The sequence below is a fragment of the Dermochelys coriacea genome, chromosome 6 (assembly GCF_009764565.3).
Source record: "Dermochelys coriacea isolate rDerCor1 chromosome 6, rDerCor1.pri.v4, whole genome shotgun sequence".
Taxonomy (NCBI): Eukaryota; Metazoa; Chordata; order Testudines; family Dermochelyidae; genus Dermochelys; species Dermochelys coriacea.
In genome coordinates this window covers 82,275,126-82,292,608 of record NC_050073.1, presented here as the reverse complement: position 1 = coordinate 82,292,608, position 17,483 = coordinate 82,275,126, and the positions used below count along the sequence as shown (strand labels likewise).

Here is a 17,483-nt window from a genome sequence, read left to right as displayed (position 1 = left end):
TCCCAATCACCAGACATTTTCCTATTTTATTTAGACTGCTACATAACCAGGGATTTGATAATATGAAAAAAGTCACATTTTAAAAATACCTTATTCTCCATATTTGTGAGCAGCCTAATGAAACTAAAAATAAACTTAATAGGCCTGATCTGCACTTTGAAGTTTTCCCAACATAGCTATGTTAGTTAGGGGTGTAATTTTTGCCAACATTACTAGGCTGGCAAAAGCCCTAGTGCAGATGTAGCTATACCAGCAAACCTTTCAAGTGCAGACAAGAGCCAGGGTTTTTTTGCAATTTAACTATTAGTTAAATAATTTTGGCAAAACCCTCCTAGCAAAGACAAGATCTACATAAAATACTTATTAACGGTTACAAAATACCATGAAAAACTACATTTTGTTGCTTTGTAATTAGAAATCTGCAGCTTCTCTATTCCCCCTATGGGATCCTCTGAAAGCAGCTCATCCTCTCAACCAGGAGCAGTCAACTGCTCAGAATCTAAAACCTCATAACTGGGTCCCCTGTTGCATTGCCAGTGATGCCTCACCTAAAGCATTCTTGCTTTTTAAATATCCCCCCCTTATACATGGTGCATTGTCTTCTCCCACAAGCCCAACCCAACTGCTGCCAGTCTAACAGCCTACACCAGCAAGTCTTGACTGGGGCCAGTATGGGGCATTATAGTATCGAAGACCTTGTATTCAGGAACCAATTAGTTACCGGTCCTGGCTTGTTAATAAAAACATACCACAATAATGCTCCAGGACACTACATCTTACAAAACTGTTACTGCAGTGTTTTGGACTATTACTAATTACATTATTTTGGTTAAAGGAAGGACTAGTTAAACCACTTCCATGGGAAGAACAAGCTTTATGGCCTAAAAAAAATTACAAAAGACCAAATGGAAAATATGTCTATTGCCAATCTCAGAAAGTAGGAGAAGAAACATACCTGTACATGTTGAGTGCTGCAAAGTTAAGAAGGTGTTTCTGTGGTGCTTCCAGTTTTATATGTATAATCATAGAAATGTAGGACTGGAAGGGACCACACTAAGTCATCTAGTCCAGTCCCCTGCACTGAAGCAGAAATAAGTGTTATATAGGCCATCCCTTATAGGTGTTTGTCTAACCCAATGTTCTCAACCTGTGGCCCAATTAGCACAAAGCTGCAGCCCACATGACATCCTAAAGAACATAATTAGAGCACAGCGGAAGGGGCACCTGCCCTGGTCGCAGAGGTGGTGAGGAGGTGCAAAAATGGGGCAGTGCAGGATCAGGCCAAGCATCAGCCCTCCTGGCACGATTGGGCCCAATGATGTCAGCGCCACCTTGGCAGGATTGGGCCCGGCAGCATTGGCAGGAGGTCAGGGTGCTCAATACCCCTTCGTCCCACAGGATTGTGGATCGAGTGACCCTGGCTGGAGCAGACTCCCTAGCACTAGGACCACAGCAGCAGGCAGGCAGGGGCACGCTACATGGCTAAGCTACCTGCAAGAACTGAGGTAGGAGACTAGTGGGTGCAGGGAGGGTGGTACGAGGGCTAGGTCTGTGGGGGGCGCAGGAGGCTGGTGCATGGGGAGGGGATGCAGGGGGCTAGGGCCATGGGGAGAGGGATGCAGCCGGTGCATGGGGGACAGACTCTAGGTGGGGGGACTGGTGGCTGCGGGAAGTTCCTGGATGAGGGTTTAGATACTGGGGGATAGTCCTTAGATGGGGTGGGGGGATTGAGTGCTAAGGGGCAGTCCTTGTGGGGGGTGGGGGCTCGGCACTGGGGGAAGTTGCTGGGGGGCAGTTCCTAGGTGGGGGGTCTGGGTGCATTGGGGGCAATTCCTGGGGGGTCCTTTCTGCCCAGGACAGGGCACCCTTTCCCTGCAGGGCTAGCATGTGTGCCAGCCCAGTGTTGGGGATGTGGGGGAGGAGGGGTCTGGATGCTGTGGGGATAGTTCCAGGGGAGTTGGGTGATGGGGGGCATTCCCTGGCTGCGGGGCAGGCAGTCTGGGTAGGGGCTGAGGGGCAGTCCCTGGCTGGGGCGCTGGGTATATGTAGTCTCATCTCTGAGGGTGAGATTTACCTGTATTCAGAGGAACCTGGGACCACAACAGGATGCCACCCAATGGCTATGAGGGAATAATATTAGAGATAAGTCACCACTGCAACTTGGACTATAGGGGCTGAAGGAATGGAGATAGGAAGTAGCTAAGTGCAGTGAATGTAGACTCCCTGCTGGGAAGCCCCTTACCCACGAGTTGACTTACACGGGGTCCTGGGCTGGGACCTGGTGGAGTGAGAGGGCCTGGGTTCTCCTTCCTCCCCCTCAGCCTTAAAGCCTGGGGCACCTTGACCAAACAAGGGGCTGGAAGTTGTGATCTAACCACTAGGCTGCTTGGCCCTCCACGCCTCCCTGTCCAGTCCCATTCTATTTATTTAAAATTTCTAAAACTATGCCTTCATTTTAGTTATCTAAAAATAAAAGAAAGATAAGGCCTGGCAAATTCTCAAAACAAAAATATTATTTAAAAAAATTAAGGTTATGGAATTACAAAATGTATTTACTTGTCACATAATTTAGAAAACCAAGCACCTAAAATAAAGAAATTAATTGTTAAGGATATCATAAATCTTGCACTGTCAGCTGATGGGATAAATTATTCTAATTAAGTAAAAAGTAATATATATTTAATCTTAAAGAATCAACCTTCAGAGTTAAAGTTATTGTGTTGTAATGAAATATGTGTTCTTTTATTATACCAGCAACATAATGTTGCCAATTCTTGCAATTTTACCATGAATCTTGCAACAGTTGGTATATTTCATAAAGCTCCAGCTGCTGGGATCACATTATCACCTGAGAACCTCAGCTTTCATTTTAAAGAAAGTAACCTTTTAGCATTCATACTTAAGGTCATGATTTTGGCACATAAATTTTTAGTAAATTTCATGGCAGAGGTGTGCAAAAAAAGCCTGCAAGTCACAAAAGTGGCTATGAGAGTCCACCCGGCACTCACACCACAGCAGAGATGCATATACTGCGGTGCTCTGTCTAGTTCCCTGCTCTCTGGGCATTGCAACCTAGCACAGAAGATCACACTCAGGTTTGATGTGTCTGTCCCTTTTGCCTCCATCTATAGAGGAGGGACAGGCCCGTGCTAGGTCACAACATCTAAAGTGGTGAGCTGAGACCAGACATGCAGGACAGCAACTGCCACTGCAGAGTGAGTGCTGGATAGACTTCTCACAGACTTTATTCAAATTCATATTACCATGAACATCATGACCTCTGTGTCAAAATCACAGCTTTACTCACGGTTGCAGAGAAATGCTTGAAAACACAAACACTAAATGCACCAAAAGTCAAATGAAAAGACAAAAAATGTGGGGGAGGGTTATAACTCATTACTTTTAAGTCAGACTTGATGTTGGCAGGTGACATGATTTTTGAATGCCAGGTGTTGGCTATACTGCCAACCTTAACTTTTGGGGACTTTTTAAATATTTGGAATATTGATATTTTCCTTCTCTGGCTATTGTCATTTTGATGTCCTGAAGGAGACCCAGCACTGAGTCCTTATATCAAATGTCTTCCCTTCCTGCTCCTGCCTGATAGGTACAGTGTCAAAAAAACTGATTTTGCTAAGAAGGGTGTAACACAGAGAAGTGTTAGCAAGAAATTGAAACTTTATTTCCTGACTCTCTTGGTGAGGGTTATCCCAGGGCTGGGATCACTCTCCATTGACTCCAATGCCTGCTGTCACCCCAATCAGCCCACGTCTCCTTCTGCGTCAGCTAGTGACCCAGACCAGTCCTGTGCATTACACTCCCCATGCGCTTCCCCAAGCCCCACCCCTTTGCCACCACCCTGGGCGCTGACCCCGAAGACAGACTTGAACGTTGCGATTCGACGTGCGTTTCAGCCCCGCTGTGACGTCACGGCGCGGTTGCTACGGGAACACCAGGGGTGTGCCTGACGGCTGTCGTGAAGCGACGGGACTACTAGAGCTGTGTGAGGAGCCTGGGCCCTGCCTCCCCCCTCTCCCGGGGCACTGACTCCGCGACACTCCCCCTCCCCATCGCACCCGGAGGAGGCGGTGCTGCCGCTGTTTGCTATGTAGGGGGCCTGGTGCGGGCGCATCTGGAGGCCGCTGTCCGCCTCTTGAGCGGGGAGGCGCCTGACTGCTGGGCCAGGGGGTCCGGCGGGATGTTCTCCAAGAAGCCGCACGGGGATGTGCGGAAATCCACGCAGAAGGTGCTGGACACCCGCAAGGACCCGCTTACCCGCCTTAAGCACCTGCGCGTCCTCATCGGTGAGGCCCAGGGTGGGAGCGAGGGAGGCCGAGGGAAAGGCGCCCCGGCTGGGGGGCGTGGGGAGCGAGAGGGAGGCCGAGGGAAAGGCGCCCCGGCCCGGGGGGCGTGGGGAGCGAGAGGGGGCCCGGCCCCGGTGGGGCGGAGAGGTGGGGTCACTCCAGTCTGGGGTGTGTTACAGTGGGCCCTGTGCTCGGGGACCTAGGCTTGTGGGCTCCTCCTGATGAGCCCTGGTTGGGTGCTTCCTCCCTCGGCTGGCGGCAGGGCTTCTTGGCCCAGGTTCCTGGTTTAGAGAGAGACAAAACTTTGAGGTTTGTGTCTGCCCTGCTGCATGAGTGAGGGGCAGAGAGAAGGGGGAGGATGGGCGGTGTTGCCTGTAGGGGTTGGGTGGATCTTCACCCAAAAATAGGAAGGCAGGCTCAGAGCCTCAAACCAAACCTTTTTGTTGTCATGACAGCTACACGGTGTTGATTAAGTGTAAATGACACTAACATTGAGTGTTCCTAAGTAGCTCAGGTCATGGAACATCTGTTTGGAAAAGGGCTTTGTAGGAGTGCCTGAGATTTTATTCCTGTGGTCCTTGAGCATGGCTCTGCCATTCGCTGAGGCAATTTTTGAGGTGGAGTGAAGGGTTAATCAAGTTCATGCCATCTCTTCTATCCCCCCACGAAGCCTGTAACGTGAAAGACTCCAGTAATGCTGAGGTTTTTTGGAAGTTGAAATTTATTGGAAGTTGTGGATAAAAAGGGAGAAGTTCATGTGTTTAATTTTGTCCTGTGAAAGAAATGTATGCTAGATGTGTATAAATACTGAAAAATTGTTTGATATCTTTGTTGAATAAAAACTGCTAATGAGCTTTAATGGCATTTGTAAGCCCCTCATCCATTTTTCACTAATGCTTGTATTAGCAAATTTTGTTTGTAAGAATTTTCACAGTAACAGCATCACAAATACTGGTTAAAATGTATTCATATGGGTATTCATGCGGGATGTGTTCATGTGACCATCCTGAAAGTGCTCTTGGGTTTGGGAGTCCTTCAGTCAGTGAGTGGAATCAGCACTAAGCAGTAGCTTAGTACAAATAGTGAATGATGGGTAATGAATACATGGCACAGTAGTCATGGTGATGATAATTTGTTAAAGGTCAGTAGGATGAAATAACAAATACATTTGTAAAAATCCAAATCTGTTCAAGGATACTTGGAGAACAGAAAAAGTGATAGCTGCGTCCTGTTTTTCTGCCCTGAAATACACTAGGTGCAATTGTAGCATCTGTCACTTTCTGTACATGTGATTAGAGCTGGGTCAAGAAGAGTGACTTTGGTGCAACTGCATTTCTTAGTTTTTGGGTAGGAATCAATGCTCCCAGCTGTTCTTATTGGGGGGGGTATATAAGTTTCTCGGCTTACAGTTCCAAACTGCCAAGAAAAACGGTTATTGCTATTGGTACTTATTCCACTAAATGCCAATGCAAGTAACATGTAGCAGCCTTACAGTTTACAGCAGTTATAATTACGCTATCTCAAAAGAGGATACTACATCCTTGTAATTAACTTCTCTTACTGCTGGGATGGGCTGGAACAGCTATCTCCCCATCCTTGAAATCATTAAACTGTTCTTACCTGTTTATACTGGACTAGTTGTGGCTTCCGTTGTGTATAAATACAGTAAAAGCTGTGTTATCCGGCACTTTATCAGCCAGAAAGCTCTATTAATCGGCATTTCTGATATCTCCCAATACAAATCTTCAGTCTAGTAACTGGGACTAGTATACTGCCCAGGAGGTTATGCATTTGCACATTCTGCACTCTACTCTTTTATGCAAAAGGGGCAGAAGACAAGTAACCTCATCTTCTCCAGCGTTTGAAGAGGTCTGCAATAGGAACCAGCCTCACAAAGGAACAAAATGCAATTCTGAATTTATATTATTTGGTTACCTTTAGTCTGTGTATTGATTGGTTTGAACTTCCAGTATTTACTTCCACTCCTTTGGAAGTCAGATGTGGTTGATAAGAAACAAGGGCTGCAGTTCTATTAGGAACATCATACAGCATCAAGCTAATGGTCCTTAATTACTCTGAGGTTTTTGCAATGACTTTAAAACAGATTAAATCTACTGGGGCATGTTTTCCTATGACTTTTCCTCTCCACACCGCATCCTTAGAAACACAGCAGCTGCCTGTTCCCTCTTCCACAGTCTTAGGCTATGTCTACACTGCACAGCTTTTACTGACATGGCTGTGTCACTACAGCTGTGCCGCTAAAAGTCACGCAGCGTAACTGCTGTTTGTCAGCTCTCCTGCTGCCAAAAACTTTCCTGCCAACAACGCAAACACCACTTGTTGGGGGTGAGAGTGCTCCTGCCAACAAAGTGCTGTTCACACTGGCGCTTGTCATTGGCAAAACTTTTTTGTCTTTTGGGTTTTTTTTTAAACACTTCTAAAAGACAAAATTTGTTGCTCAATTGCCAGTGTAGACATAGCCTTAGAGTACAGTCCAGTGCATGACTGTAGACAAAGGCAGGTTTGCTGTGTATGAATCTGTCTCGCATCCTTTCCTTTTTTGCCATGATCTGGCTACAAAATTGTGCCACCCTGTGGATGTGCTCTCCTACATATCCGTGAATTGGAAAATGACAGGACTTATTCTGTATGCTTCTATTGGTACCTCCCACATACACGCTTGACAATAAAAGAAATGGATTGCTGATGGTCGGTCTGTCTGTCTGTCTGTAGTCTTTTGTTCTGTAAGGATTACTCCTTAAAAACATGGTGCACACACCCAGTGCAAGCAAATCTGCTGCTTGTTTACAAGACACCCTGCCTCTTCTCCCATCTTCCTTTCATGATTGGTCTGCAGGATCAAATTTAAAAATATTGGTGCCAGTATCAGATAAATGTCTGGTAGCAATAGATAAGGATAACTGTCTGCATTTATTTGGTACACCAGGAGCTGTCTCCTAGTCTGAGCAGTGAAGTATTGTATCTTCCTGTTTACCATCTTCTGTGACTACTCCACTGCATTGTAATAGTGGGCTCTCTGCCATATGCTCCAGGGGAGCCAACCAACCACTCCAGTGTAGTCCCTGGGGAAAGCTTTTCCCAATCTCTACTCTATTTTGCTTTCGCTCTTTGTGAAGACTGACTTTTGTACCTGTCAGATCACTTCTTTCCCAACCCCTGCATATCAGCAAGTTGTAGCAAAGGGAGAATCCTCCAGCCATTTCACATCCATCAGAGAAGATAAGAGTTTACTTCCCTTCAAAAACTTAAAACCCCTTAATGGAGCTGCAAAGTACACTGAAGGTAACCTACTTGGGATCTGAATCTCTGCTGGACACTTAAAATTTGGTCCAGTATGTGATTGTGTGACCACAGATCCAAGTCCTGGACAGTCACTGCTTTATTAGAACTCTTTGCATATGTCAATAAAATAATGGAAAAAGGAGAATCTGACATAACTTGTTTAGGTTTTTCAAAAGCCTCTGACAAAGTCCCTCATAGGAGGCTACTAAAATAGTGAAGTGCAGTAGTCCTGGTAGGAGAGGCAGAGTGCTGGCATGGATCAGAAATAGAAAACAAAGAATAGGAATTGTCAGCTTTCATCATGATAAAGTATTAACAGTTGGGTACTACAAAGTTCTGTATTAAGACCAGTGTTTAAATATATTTAAAAGCGGAGGAGGCAAGCAATGAGATGTCAAAACACAGAGATGACACAATATTGTTTGTTGGTCAAAACCAGAAGAGACTAACTTTGGAAGACCTAACCAAACTAGATGAATGGACCACACAATGAAATTTATTGTTGACAAACGCAAAGTAATAGACATTGGAGGGAATCATTTGAGTTAGTTTTACAGCTCAGTTTGTTCTAAAGTAACTGCATCATCTTGAGAACTACCTTGGCATGGTTGTGGACAGCTCAATTGAGACTTCTGCTCAATGTGCAGTAGCAGTCAAAAATGCAAAGAGTGTAATGATGAATAAAGAACAGGATGAAGACTAATAGGAAAATATGCCATATAAACAATGATATGCCATCACATAGAATACAATGTTCAGTTCTACTAACCCCCATCACAAAAAGACTATAACAGAAGGTAGAGAAGGTTCAAAGATGGGAGATGAAAGTGATTCCAATCTGGAAAACCTCTCCTATGAAGAGAAATTAAAAGGATTGAGACTGCTGACTTCAGAGAGGGCATACAAATACACAAAATAATAAATGACATGAAAGGTAAAAATGTCTGTTCACTTTTTCTCATTATACAAGGACCAGGGGAAATTCATTGAAATTGAAAAGTGGCAAATTCAAAACTGATAAAAGGAAATATTTTTCACACAATGAAGATATGGATATCATTGTGACAAGATTTGTATGGAGGCCAAGACCTTGGCAGCATCCTAAAAAGAATTTTAAACATTTCTGTGGATAACAAGAATATCTAGAATTACAATAATATTTATATTTAAAGTAGGAAGGGATAGAAATCCTTAAGTGTTGGGGCATATCAGTCTCTTGGGGGTGGGGTGGGGTTAGGTTGCAACTTTCCCTTGGGTCAAGTTTTCTGATAATTGCCTACTGCAGTGTTTTCTTTCTTTGAAGCAGCTGGTAGTGGCCACTGTTGGAAACAGGATTCTGGACTAGATAGACCACTAGCTTGATCCAGTATGGCAGTTCCTATGTTCATGTGGAAATTTTTTCTGTAGTAATCAGGAACTTGTGTGTGTGGCATATGCTTTCTTAATGGTATCACTATATTTCAGCATAATTTTACTGAGCTAAGGTGCTTATCTGTGTTCACCTGATGTATGCTGTTAACGGCAGTCACATAGTTTTCTTTAAAGTGAGTCACCTTGGGTTTATATATACATGATCAGGTGCATAGAATGGAACATAAAATAAGAAGAAGTGAGCTGTAGTTCACGAAAGCTTATGCTCAAATAAATGTTAGTCTCCAAGGTGCCACAAGTCCTCCTCTTCTTTTTGCGGGTACAGACTAACACGGCTGCTGCTCTGAAACCTTGGGTTTTTAGAGGACATTCAACTCCACATGCTTTAACACAGCAACCTGAAGCAGGGACATTGCATTGGCCTCATTAGCGCTTCAAAAATAATTTTCCCTATCTTGATATTTACCCCTTTTTGTCAACGTTTGAGAATAGTCCACTTTCATCTTAACTGAATTGGCCTCGTTAGCACTGACACCCCACTTGGTAAGGCAACTCCCATCATTTCATGTGCTGTAATATATCTATACTGCTTACTGTATTTTTTCACTCCATGCATCTGATGAAGTGAGTTTTAGCCCACGAAAGCTTATGCCCAGATAAATTTTTTTAGTCTCTAAGGTGCCACAAGGATTCCTCCTTGTTCTTGCTTTCTCCCTGTGTAGGAGAAAGGAAGCTATTCATATGTAAATACCTCCTAGTTTTATCTCTCATGGCCTGTGTGAAGTGACTTGATTTGCTAATGGGCCATGTCTTTGGAGATGAGTTCCATCTGTTGGGGAAGGCTGCTAGTTGTTTAATCCAGGGGCAGCCATTGAGACTGGCTTAACAGGAAGGGCAGAGGTATGCTTCATGCTCCTTATTATTGTGGTGGGTCTTGCCTTCAGAATAAATAAGGCAATTTTCCAGTCTAATGTTGGTGCGGAAAACTTTACGGATGCTAAAACAGAGTTTTATGGTAGTAGTTGGCTGCAGCCTTAACAACAGCGAAGCTATCACTTCTCTGCAATATTTCCATGACTTCCCCCCCGCCCATGATAATTGATAAAAATTGCCATGACTAGTCTCAGCATTCTTGATCAAAAGATGCTTTTAGTGAAGTGTGTGTGCACACGGACAGAAACAATCAACAATTATAGTGAATGAACTGCAGAAAAGTTACATGCTACTATAATGTAGTGCTAAGAAAACCAAACTCTAGTGGTCCTTCAAATACTGTACTGGCTGGGGCCCCTATTTTCTATGGTAACACAAATTATAATACATGAAGGCTTTTTTTTTTTTTTTTTTTAGAACGGGGATTGGGGAAATTTTTCAGGTTACAGTAATTTAATTTCAATTTAGTTCTGAGGTAGATCATTGACCCTTTCATGAAGGTGAACTTCAACAATGTAGACTTGCTGTGCTGCCCTGCCGTCAATACCTGAAGAAATACTATTTTTTAAGTCAGGCTGTGTAAATGTGCCGAAAAGCAAATACTCCCTCAAATTTCTGTATATTCTGTTTGCTTTATGGAATAAGTTAAATAAATGTACATTGTTGTAAACTAGGTCCTTTAAGAATACAAAAAATTCTGCTTAAGCTAAGATTTTGTTTTCTGGTCCTGATACATTTTTACTGTGGAATAAAACTAATGGGGAAAGAATAGTTTTTGTTTTTTGCTGAATATTTTGCATCTAATATTTAAAACTAAGACCAACTTAATAGCTGCTAATGTAAACCAATTTATTGCTAGTATTGTGTTTGTAAACATGCTCCACAATTGCAGTTTACTGTTAAAATTTTAAAGTGGTCAAGAATTTTCACCATAGCAGTCTTGTTCGTTGATTTTGAGTTATCTGTAGAAATGAAATCAGTCTGTACCTTACAGCTGGATGAAATGTATGTTGGATGTCCAGTTTGACTGGTCTCTTGTTTAATATTCTGAGATGCTTACAGGTGTGGATTGGCCTATGTAGGTCAAAACAGAAGGGCTTTAAATTAAACAAATACCTGTTTGAACATGTCTGTTAGAAAATTTCAAAAGGATAAATATCCAGTGCCTTTACACTGTAAAATGGTGCTTTATAATCTCACAACCTTGCAAACTATAGCAGCTGAAAGAGTTAATGATCCTTCTTGTGAAGGCGATAGAAGTGGGGGTGGGAAATACTATTGCAAAGACAGGTTTCAGAGTAGCAGCCGTGTTAATCTGTATTCACAATAAAGAAAAGGAGTACTTGTGGCACCTTAGAGACTAACAAATTTATTTGAGCATAAGCTTTTGTGAGCTGTAGCTCATGAAAGCTTATGCTCAAATAAATTTGTTAGTGTCTAAGGTGCCACAAGTACTTCTTTTCTTTATTGAAAAGACAAGCATTCTGGAATTTTTTTTTTAGGGATAATAGACCACAAAGTTCTTATTGGATCTTTAAACCTGCATTATTTTCTGCAATAGTAGCAGAATGTGTTTTTTCTTTAATGTTAATTGCTATACCTAATCATAGGATATGTTGCTGTTGTTCTTGGGCTTATGAAAAGGAATTGCCTTTCAGTTAAGGAATCTGGACTAGGTAAAGTGTTGGTCTTGACTTGTGAGCCTGGACTAGGTTTGCCGCTTATTTGGGCGGGGCAGGGGCATTGCCAAAGTGAGTTTTGGCCAACGTACTGAACAATGGTTTTGTGCTAGAAAACAGTTTGGGATCAGGTCAATGGTCCAGGCTAGGCAAAGGAGTAGTTTTGGTTTCTGGGGGCTTCTGGGTTTGTGTGGGCTAAATTTGTGACTTAAGAAGACTTGAAAATGTGGTGGAACGTTTTAATGTTGCCTCGTATCTGTGTTTTGGAACCTGAAGAAGAGCTCTGTGTAAGTTTAAAAGCTTGTTTGTTTCACCTACGGAGGTTGGCCCAATAAAAGGGGTTACCTCATGCACCTGGTCTCTCTTTCACCCCCAAGCCAAAGTTTTCATTAAAATAAGTTTTAAGACTCCAGTTTGTATGGTTACAGTGAGAACCTTAAAAATTGAATAAACGTAAACAAGTGTTGATTCCTCCTGAGTTTGCTGGTAAGCTGAAACAACTAGGTTTGAGAGCGTTTGGGTACTCTATTTCATCTCAATGGAATGTCAAAATTTAAACCTGATGACAATGTAAATGTCAATGTTCAGTATTTTACTGCTGTTCAGTTTAGCAAAAACATCCAGCAAATGTGCTTGTTCATCAATTTTTGGAATGTTGAAGGCTGAACATCCCAGATGTCAAAACATCCAGCTGCTTTCCCCTGGCAACTTCTGTAAAGCAGTAATGAATTTTCCATACAGAAATCTGGTTGCACTCAAATAATCTGCGGCAGCATTAAAAAAGATTAACATAAAGAAACCAAAATGGATCGTTTTATATTGGAAGGACTTTTGCATAGCTCTTAGGCTCATGTTGTGTAATTTAGGTCTAATGTACCACATAGGATACAGACTTATTTATAGTATGCACAGAGTGGTATATACTTTTGGGCTTGATCCGAAGTCCGTTGAAGTCTCTGAGGATGTGTATTGTATGTTTTCACACCCTAATTAAAGGGACACAGGTATTTACATCTTTAACAAAAAGAAAAGGAGTACTTGTGGCACCTTAGAGACTAACAAATTTATTAGAGCATAAGCTTTCCTGAGCTACAGCTCACTTCATCGGATGCATTTGTATCCGATGAAGTGAGTTGTAGCTCACGAAAACTTATGCATCCGATGAAGTGAGCTGTAGCTCACGAAAGATTATGCTCAAATAAATTTGTTAGTCTCTAAGGTGCCACAAGTACTCCTTTTCTTTTTGCGAATACAGACTAACACGGCTGCTACTCTGAAACCTATCTTTAACAAAGCCACCCTTCTCCAAATATTTAGTTAGATGTTGGAGTCAAATGGAATTTAAAAAACCCTTCCACCATTTTAACAGTCAAGCATTAAGTGAGCTGGGAAACTCCTTACTGAATAACAATGCTACCTTCCCGCTGTCATATTTGTAGTGCAGTAATTTAAGCAATATGGCTTATCAAATGTTTTGTCATCTTACTTTAACATTCTTTTTGTTAACTTTTATCAGAACCATTAAGTTCTGAGAATTTTCTAATGAACTTCTCCAAATGATTAGTTCCTTTATTTAATTCAAAGAGAACTGTCACTATAAATATTGGTGTTCTGTGCAGCTTACTGTAACCTACTGAAAGGCAGCAAGCAGATTACTTGACTTGAATTCTGGAGTAATATATATATATTGGTACCATTTACCTTCTTGATTAGATGTGTAGAGTAATTTTGGACACTGAAATGTTTTCCTATTGATTGCACAGATCATTACAAAAATAAAGTCTCAGTATAAATCTAGCCCTTTGTGAGTTTTCTAATTATATAGCAGTACTTGCCATGGGTATCTTTGTTGTTAAGTTGGTATAACCTGCCTTAAAGTGAGAATTTTTTTTGATGTTACAGTGTTGCCATATACTTTGTGTTCACCCATAATTTTTCGTTATCTTTATTTAAAGAACTATTGCTGAAAACTATTTAAACAGTCAAAATCATATGTAAAAGCAACAATGGTTTGATATGTAAGCTTATAATATCTTATAGCATTACATGTGTAGCATTTAGTAGTGATAACCCTTTGTAGTGTAAATTGTAGTCCTGCATTGATTGTTTCTACCTTACCTTGAATATATACTGTGATTGTAGAGGAGATTAACATTTGGTTTTTCTTTTTTTTTTAAATTTAAAGTTTTGTTAAACAAGTTTTATTGTTCATCATTGAGTCCTCTGTCCTATGCAGAGACTATTATTTTATTTTAAAATAAATAAAATTACTACTGCTACCTAGTAGATAATCTAGTCAACAAAACAAAATGCATTTAGAATTATTAGTTTCCATGTTAAGTAATATAGGTGAACTTCCCTTGATGATTTCTGGTGACATAGCCCATAAAAATTATATGTAATTTAACTTATCAATGTGGTATAAAAATCTGTGATTGCACTCTATAACACGTAGAAATTGGGTAAAATGAATAAAAGCAAATTATACTAAAACAGTTTAACTTTATTTAAAAAAAAAAAAAGCAGCTCCCCAAGTTCCTGATCCTACAAACAAGTGTGCATGGATGGGTGGACTCTTAAGCCTGTGCAGATTTTCACTTATTGGGATGCTTCATGGGTATAAGGAGCTGTCCATGCGACTCCCTTTTACAGGATTAGGTACACAGCAAAAATCATTTTTCTTCACTCTAGCTGCACATGTATTTCAGGATCACTGTGTTAAGGTGTTTGAAGCAACAAGTTGTGATTAATCTCACTTTTGATTTATAAACTTAAATTGATATACTGCATAACGAATTGTATTTTCTGACATTTGTAGTGCTAAGATGTTTTTCTTAACAGGATTGGTATCGTGGATACAAAATCTCTTGCATATAGGTTGAGAGGAAAGATGGCCCAGTGATCAAGGGGTGGTTGCAAATCCTAAATGTCTGAGTTCAGTTCCTTGCTTTGCCAGATATCCTGTATGACCTTGGGGAAATGGCTTAACAAGACTTTTGAAAAAGACCACAGATTTTGGGCACCTGTTTTTCGGGTGTCCACCATAGGGGGTAATTTTTTTTCTGAAAACATTGTGCACCAACCCTCTGAAAATCAAGCCCCTTTAAAGTATCTGAAGTTAGGTACCTGAAAATGTAGGTATCCAAAATCATCATTAGTCACTTTTTAAAGTCTTGGTTTTAATGTCTGTGTGCCTCAATTTCCCATCTGTAAAATGGGGATAATAGGACATCCATATCTTATAAGGTTGTTGAGGATAAATGCATTTAAAGCTTGAGAGATACTCGGATACTGTGGTAATGGAGGCCATATAAGTACCGTAGATAAATAGGTCACTGACTTGAATGGAACCTGTGTCCATCATAGTGATCAGAAGTTGTTGCCATTTCATGATTGGTGGTGTGACTGTAAGGGCTTGGTAATATCAATGCAGTTTCTAAAGACAAAGTGTCCATAACCCACAAAGCTGCTATCAAATTGCTATTTTGCTTATAGTGTAAGAGACGGTGTGTGTGAACTATCCTCTTGCAACAGTAGATAATCTCCACCAGTGAGCCACATTCTTGTTCAGCAGGGATGTATGAGAGAAGCTTGCACTGCCACTGAGTCTGCAGAAGTGATTCTGTGAATCAGTAGAAATCTTAGATGTTCAGGCCTGTCAGTCTTAAAAGCCCTAAAAATAATGCATTAAAAAGCTAAATGAAATACAAATCTTTAAAACACAGAAAGATCCCTCTTTATAATGTCTGACTGTTTTGCTAAATCCAACTTGCATATAAATACAAATGAGAGGTGGGAGGTTCAGTAAGCTAAACTGTATTTAACTGCGCTGAATGATGCGGCTGGATCTTTCAATCTACCTATTATGGGTTTTATATATATTTGAGGATGGAAGCATCAACTTTAGAAATGCATGAAATGCACAAGAAAATTCTCTCTCCCCCTAACAGTTTGAAGTAAATTTAAAAATGGCCATCTTATATTTACTTGTCTCTGGTCACTATAAAATATTAAGTAGTTAAGTAGATTTCAGGCATTTGGTACCCATTCATGTGGCCATGTAAAGTTTCTTTACGAGTGAACAGTCGCCGATGGTGGGTAATGGCTGTCTTCCTTTGGCACCTCTATAATAGGGCTTGTGAAGTACTTTTTTTTTTTAATTTAGTGTGTTTGTGTGTGTGGAATTCAGTGTACTTCAGGCTTTACTTTTTTTAAAAATACACTAAACCTTTGTAATTCAAAGGGGTTTTTTTGTAGTCCATTAGTTTTTTTTTAAAGGGATGTGACTATCCAATGGTATTTGCATATCGATTGTGGATTTTTTAATGGTTTACATAACAATTATAATTTTATTTTTTTTCTTTCATTGTATTTCTCCTTGCTTCTTTCTATCAGATTAACTAAAATAAGACACTCATTTTGTCATAAAATGAACTTGGAAAATGCTCACCTATTTAACGTTTTTAATTAAAAAACAAAGACAAACTAATTTAAAATCTTTCTAATAAATCTAGAAGAACATAAAGACTAGGTTGGAGAAATGGGGGAAAAGTGTTAAGGAAAAGTTGCATATACCATACACAAGGCATACGAGTGACTAGATATTGCAGGTTCTTACCAATTTTTCTGTTACAAGGCATTTGTTTAAAGTAGAATATTAAAGTATTCTGAAATTTGAGATTTAGCAATTTGAAAAATGTATTTCCAGAGTTAATTATCTGCTTAAGTACTTCATTCTTATGTTTTATGCTATAGCAAGGTTAAGTGAACTGTATTTTCCTATTATACACTCAATTTTTTTAATGATGTTGGGAAAGTGAACTTTACTATGGTAGAGCTATTTTTATACAGTTCAAGCTTTGGCCTTCTAGTCTCTAAATATAGAAGTACTGTACATTATCCCCTCCCTTTGTCTCCCTGCCCCCTGGGACAAACTTTTCTGACTGAATTACGTGGTGCCATATTTATTTCTGAGAGTTTATTTCCATTAGAGCATAGATTACCAAGAAAACAAGGAATAAATTGGATCGTGTTGGAAGTACGTAGCTGCTGATTAAGGATACAGAGATCTATTTGTAAACTAACTTTGTTAGATAGGATTGAAGGTGTTTCATTATAGCCCCAATAACATCCACAACCAAGATTACATGGTTTTCTTTAAGAAACAAACTACCTTTTTAAAAATCCAAACACTAAAGTGTCTGGAAATGACCATTGAAGGATTCAGCTAGTTTCCCACTGCTGCATAACCTTTTCTTACTCACTGTCACCCTACTCAACTTTCCTCACCCATCCCATCTTTACCCCTTAAAACTTCAAGAAATATGGGGGGGGGAGGAATCCATTATCAAAGTCCTGTAGAAAGTCACATCTGGCAATTAATATCCAATAGCTGTTCAGCCTACATAAAATAAGCTGGTGGTCTTGGTGCAGTTTGTAATGAACGGGTGCTCATGTCACAGAAATCCCCACCACAACTTTCAACTTCGTTATGCCATCTTGGTGAAGAAAAGGATTGAGCTTCCATGAGACTGAACTACCTCTTTACTCCAAAGGTGGCCGACATCTCTGTGTAGGGTTGAGACACGCTGATGGTGGAACAATATGAGGAAGCTAGGTTATACATTCTAGGAACAAAGAATGCAGGTTTTACCGACAGAATGGTGGACTGTATCCTGGAAAGCAGTGACTCTGAAAAGGATTAGAGGTCATAGTGGACAAGCAGTTCAACATGAGCTTTCAGTGCGATGCAGTGGGGGGGAAAAAAGGGCTGATGTGGTCCTTGGATGTATAAATGGAAGAGGAAGGAGGTAATTTTACCTTTCTATACAACTTGATGAGACTGATACCATAATATTGCATCCAGCTCTGGTGTTCACATTTGAGAAAAAGA

General features: G+C 40.8%; 1 protein-coding gene across 6 annotated transcripts in view; it reads left to right on the top strand.

Moving 5' to 3' along the window:
* Nucleotides 1-3,953: 3,953 nt before the first annotated feature.
* Nucleotides 3,954-17,483, top strand: part of RALGAPA1 (Ral GTPase activating protein catalytic subunit alpha 1) — a 240,622-nt gene continuing 227,092 nt past the window's right edge. For 3 of the 6 annotated variants that reach the window (XM_038407484.2, XM_038407486.2, XM_043517490.1), the window contains exon 1: nucleotides 3,962-4,304. In XM_038407484.2, coding sequence (XP_038263412.1) covers nucleotides 4,199-4,304 — 106 coding nt within the window. In that variant the 5' untranslated portion in view covers nucleotides 3,962-4,198. Of the gene's footprint in view, nucleotides 4,305-17,483 lie in introns of all 6 variants that reach the window. The other 3 variants (XM_038407491.2, XM_038407485.2, XM_038407488.2) reach the window with 2 other exon arrangements.